This window comes from Stegostoma tigrinum, chromosome 5 (genome assembly GCF_030684315.1).
Source record: "Stegostoma tigrinum isolate sSteTig4 chromosome 5, sSteTig4.hap1, whole genome shotgun sequence".
Lineage (NCBI taxonomy): Eukaryota > Metazoa > Chordata > Chondrichthyes > Orectolobiformes > Stegostomatidae > Stegostoma > Stegostoma tigrinum.
The window spans coordinates 9,254,635-9,260,634 of NC_081358.1; the positions used below are offsets into that span (position 1 = coordinate 9,254,635).

Genomic DNA, 6,000 nt, shown 5'->3' on the forward strand with positions numbered 1-6,000 from the left:
GATGTACAAATTCCACACAGACAGTTGCCTCAGGGTGGAATTGAACCCAGGCCATAGGCGCTGTGAGGCAGCTGTGCTAACCACCAATTTTTGTTTTAAATGTTCCTTGCCTTTTTAAGGTCAACATCCTTTTAAGAGTGCATTGAAGTTCTCCCAGTTGAACATGAATTCACTCTATATTTGCCTAAAGATATAGTTGCTGATTAAAATCTTGTATTTAAACACAGGTTCTCAGCTGGATAGCTCTAGCGTTGGAGGGTCCATGACTATCCTGCCAAGCAGAAACGAACTTTCAAACGCAGAAGTCACAATGTTAAAGAAGCTAAATGAGAGACGTGACAGCAACACCAGTACTATTAGCTCCGCCTACATGAGCAGCCGCAGGTCTTCTGGCATTTCACCATATCTGTCAAGTAGAAGGTCCAGTGAGGTCTCCCAGGCTGAAAGCCGACCAAACAACCTGAGTGTTACTGATTCCTATGACCCCATCTCAACGGATGCATCCAGGCGGTCAAGTGACGCCAGCCAATGTGGTGGGCTACCTGGGCTACTGAGCCTTACTCCGGCACAGCATTATCGGCTGAAAGCCAAATATGCTGCAGCCACGGGTGGACCACCACCAACTCCATTGCCGAACATGGAGCGGATGAGCTTAAAGACAAGGGTGTCCCTCTTAGGTGACTGCAGGGAAACTCGAGTATTTCCCTTGCCTCAAGCAAATTTTTCTCGAAGATGCAGTGATGGGGGACCGAACGGATACGGCAGGAGGCCCTTCTTGCCTCACGATGTACCAGGCAATGGAATAAGAAGAGCCAGTGATCCAGTGAGAACTGTGATGGATCCCCTCTCTTTACCCCGGGTACATCGTTTTAACAGTCTTAACAATGTTAACCCTCTCCCTGTGCCTCCTTCAGTGGAACAACGCAATCTCAGTCTTCAGAACTACACTCGCTCTGATGGAAACCTCCATCGGAATACTTACTCTCCTTGCCCTCCTAGTATTAGTGAAAATGTTGCCCTGGAGACCATGGCTATGGAAATGTATGGCCATGTTGATGAGGATATCTTGCCAGATGATGTTGTTCAGTACATTAGCTCACAAAATAATGAAGCAGGCAGTCTCCTCCAGAGTGAAATAAATATGTCAAGCCAGGACACTTATGACCATCTGCCGGGCCTGCCAGCCAATGAATTACAGCAAGATATAGCAGGATCGATGCCCTCTTTTGACCAGTCTCATTCAGCAAACCAGCAGTACCGCAGCCCACAAATAAACACTGAAACAAATAAGGATGATCTACCAATTCAATGGAATGAAGTAAGCTCAGGAAGTGTTGACATGTCACCTCAAAAACAGAAGTATGAGCAGCAAGCTGTGGGTTCAGTGCAGCAAAGTCGGGCACTTGGTATATTTAACATGACGAATCCTCAACAAAACCTGCCAATGGTTCAACAGAATATTTTTGCAGGTCAGCCAAATGGTTATCAACAATATATGGAAGAGCCTTCATATGGTGTTCAGTACAACATGATGACTACTGGTAATTCTTCGAACCCCCCAACAAACAAAGGACAGGGGCTTAAACGAAACCCAAATAGACAGATGTTTGTTTCTGCGGTCATGGATTTCCCTTGTGCTGCAAATTTACCAAACCAAGAAGTGGAGTTGAACAGTTCACAGGTTAATAACAACCAAGATGGACGCATGCTTTCTTCAATGCCAACAGGTCATGAAGCCACAAAGATGACCAATGGGATGCAAAACAGAAATATGATGGTGCAGAATTTCATTCAGTATCAGCGAGCTGACAGTCAGCAAATGATGCAAGGGTTAAATTTCCATGATGTAAACAGACTTGCCCAGGCAAACCTCAATGGTTCAGGCATCACTGCATCAGGTAATCAACCATCTCAAGCTGCTGTATTTCTAGGGATTCATGGTTCTCAACAAAATTGTCATTATCCAGGAAATCTACAATTTGGATCATATATAGCAAAAACTCATCAAATATATGCAAACCACAATGCTAACAAGCAGCCAAGTCTGTTGGCAAATCGTGCACCACACCAACACAGCAATGTAGGTAATAACCAACTTGCCAGGATGACCAGTGTTAAAACAGAAATGCAAGATCAGCACCAGGCCATGCACAATTCGTGCTCCAATTTACAATATTTTGCCAGTCAAGATTATAATCAAAATTCTAACTTCAAACAACAAGCCATGAAAACTGTCTCATTCACTGGTCAGGCGGCTGACTGCCAGCTGCAGCAGGCTGGCCAATCTAAGTCTTCTGAGCTGCTTTCCCCAGGATCAAATCAAGTGACTAGCACTGTTGACAGCAACAGACTAGATACTGTACAGATTGATTTTGATGCAATCCTAGATGATGGAGACCATGGCAGCTTCATTTCGGGAGCCCTGAGTCCGAGCATTCTGCAAAATCTCTCCCAGACATCTTCTCGCCTCAATACGCCACACACATCTCTCACATTCCACAGCATGCCTGTGAGCACTACAAATATGGCCATTGGTGACATGACCTCTTTGCTGACTTCACTTGCAGAAGAAAGCAAATTCCTCACTGTTATGCCATAAAGATCCAAAAACTGAGTATATGGAGAAGATCCTTTCTTTCTTTAGCCACCAATGTACTTTTTTTAAACTATTTCATCCCAAGTTAAGGATGCATTCCATTATGTCCCTGTTAGGGGATAAAGACATCTAAATTTAGGTAACCCCACACCATACTTGGAAGTATGTGTCTTCCACTGCAGTGACATTTTGAACTTGAACAACATCAGTGTTTTATTTTATGTTAGCAACTGCGTTTTCTTTACTCTGTTTACTGAGAAATGAGCTGAGGTAAATGTTTAATATGCATGTTTAGAACACTATATAAGGCCAAATGCAAGCACTGTTTTCTCTAGTTATTGTTATGACCACAAGTCTTGTGCATTTTGTCATATGTGTTGGCATTTTCACAAGTGGTGTTTTACCTTGTGGTAGGTTTTTATAAGTGACTGTCCTTGTGAAACTGTTAACTAATATGACCAGCTTCTTAATCGAAGCCAAGGAAAGTCATTGACTCAGGTAGGTCTTTTAGTTGATATTAATAGTCTGTTGACCTACAGATGTTTTAAAACTGATGTGAAGGCTTTGTAGCCGAAATGCTTGACTGTCTTTATTGAAGATAATGAGTCAAAAAGTTTTACTGTTTAAAGTTGTTTTATTTGTAATTTTTTTTTGTTTTTGTTCAATTCTGTCAGGAAAGCCATACAGAGGCAGGTACTAGTTTTAGAACATTTATTTTAGAGTTTGTTTGGCTCTATAGTAGTGTATGCAAATCTGAAGTAGCTGTGATCATTTCTAAGTTAGTTTAGTAAACTTGAATGTATTGGTTGTCCTTCATGAAAAACAGCATGTTATTTGCTGAATGTTTATAAGGTATGTGCCTTATTTTTTGTGTCAGTTTTACACATAGGGACCAACGATACTGCCAAAATTCTGACTTGATAGCTTTGCTTGATGTTAAGCAATTAGCACTCTATTGTGTAGTATTTCATGTTTGAGATGTCACTCAGACAGCTTAGAAATTGTATACTAAGGCTTGTTAATTCTTTGGTTTAAAACCCTTTACGGTACATCTTGTAAAATACACACAGTATCTTCAATATTTTTCAGTATTTTTTAGACTTTTTTGGTGCAACCATTGATAATGTTTAATCTTCTCAATGTAAATATCTACATGTAGGATTAGCAGTGCCATGATGAATTTCAGTGATGGCATTGGCATTTTAAAACACTGCCAAGATTTCAAGTAACTTTTACTCAGATTGAATACTTTACATCAGTGTATGTGTACATGGTACTTTTGCTTTGAGAACCACTTAACTGTTGTACAACTGAGAAACAACTATTTGTACCATTTTAATAAAATTTTCATTCTTAAATTTTTAGTGTTTATATTTATAAACAGTATTTTAAACCGAAGCACCATCCTTAAAAGTACAGAAGCACATTCTAATATTTTCCCTTTTTTCCCTTATGATGTTGAAGATCACATCTTGTGAACTGTTGATGAGTCACACAGCGATACACAGTGACAGCAGTGTATATTACCTACAGGGTGCATTGCAGCAACTCACCATGGCTCCTTCAACAGCACTTTCCAAATCTGCAACCTTTATCATTTAGAAGGACAAAGAGCAGTAGATACAGGAATATCACCAACTTCAAGATTCCCTTTGAGCAATCCACTCTGCTGATTTGGAACAGTGCTGCCATTCCTTCACTGTTACTGGGTCAAAATCCTTTAATTCCCTCCCTATGAGCATAATGGGTGTACATGGACTGCAATGTTTCAAGAAGGTGGGTCACTGCTACCCACTCAAGGGCAATTAATGCTGATTGCATATTCTGCGAAAGATTAAAACATTTTCCTGTGTCACCATGCTTTGTATGTTAAATTTACCAATTGTAAGTTTTAGCCTTACAAAGCTGATTTTAATGTTCTAAGCTTGTTCCAAGGTAACATGGATTAATGAAGTGAGCTCAAATTAAAACTTGTTTTTAATGTGTCAAAAATTATAAGACCATTAGATATAGGAGTGGAAGTAAGGCCATTCAGCCCATCGAGTCCACTCTGCCAATTAATCATGGCTGATGGGCATTTCAACTCCACTTATCTGTACTCTCCCCCTTAATTCCTTGCGAGATTATGATATGATCAGATCTTTAATGAGAGATGGTCATGTCTTTAATAAACCGTGATTAGGAAATTAAACTGACCACTGACCAAATTAGCAAAACAAAATGAGTTGAAAACTTCTCTGCCCCCACCTCCCATCTCTAGGAATGCATGACAAGCAATAGATTTTCAATAAAAAGATCAACAGGAAATGGATTTATAACTAATTGTATTGGTATTTCTTAATTCTTGTACTGCTCAGCCATACAAACATTGTCATCTGTCCCATACACTCGCTGTCATCAGTCTCACTCTCAAACATTGGCACCGTTGTCAGTCTCACACTCAGCAACATTGATACAGTCATCAGTTTCACTCTCGGCAACACTGTCACTGTCGACAGCTTCACCTGCAGTAATACTGACAGGCGTTGGTTTCACTCCTGACCCTGAAATTTTTGTCGGTCTCACTCTGAACAACATTGACATTGTCATCAGATTCTCTCCCAACACTGACATGGTCATCAATCTCACTCTGCTCTCCAGAATAAGGATAGTCATCATGGATTAGTTAAGGGAGGGTCATGTCAGACTAACCTGATTGAATTGTTTACAGAGATAACAAGGAGGGCTGAAAGCAATGTATTTGATGTGCCATTAGCAGTGGTGTAAGCATTAGGATCAATTTAGATACGAAGTATAAAATAAAAGCAATGCAGAAAAAAAATCTAAAAAATCAGATTCATCTCCAGGGAGGTACTGAAAAACTGTCTGGTTAATGTGAGAAGGTGACAAAGCCAAACTCCATTTTTGAGGCAGAGGAGGAATATTGCCAATGTTTTGTTTGCTAAATCAAGTTTCATCCAGTTCTTTGCAATTGACATTTCTGTTGAAAGAAAATAAATCACTTTTTGCCAATCTAGCTGCAATCAGCAAAGAAAACAAATGATACACTGAACATATAGTAAATTCCATAGCATAATTCACGCTTTTTATCCTCTATTTTAATCTACCAAAGAAAAACAACACAGGGAACCAGCGACTTGTATTTAATAGTTCCATAAAAATTCACGCTCCTGCTTTCATTAAAAATCGTGGATGTTCAGTTGTCAGTAAAAATATTCATTTATTTCTGAGGAAGTGTCACCAGACCTGAAATGTTTACTCTGTTTTCTCCTCCACAGATGCTGCCAGACCTGCTGAGCTTTTCCAGCAACTTTGTTTTTATTCATTTATTATTACAACTCCAAAATGCTTTTATTATCATCATTTCCAATTATTTTTAAAGTGCCTTTATTGTCCTCCTGAGT

General features: G+C 39.7%; 1 protein-coding gene across 4 annotated transcripts in view; it reads left to right on the forward strand.

The window, feature by feature from the left end:
• The window catches only part of LOC125451846 (transcriptional activator GLI3-like), a 390,661-nt gene extending 386,707 nt beyond the window's left edge, over window positions 1-3,954 (forward strand). For all 4 annotated transcript variants that reach the window (XM_048529496.2, XM_048529497.2, XM_059645818.1 and 1 more), the window contains one exon: window positions 228-3,954. In XM_048529496.2, the coding sequence (XP_048385453.2) occupies window positions 228-2,599 (2,372 nt within the window). In that variant the 3' untranslated portion in view covers window positions 2,600-3,954. The remainder of the gene's footprint in view (window positions 1-227) is intronic.
• Window positions 3,955-6,000: the final 2,046 nt, after the last annotated feature.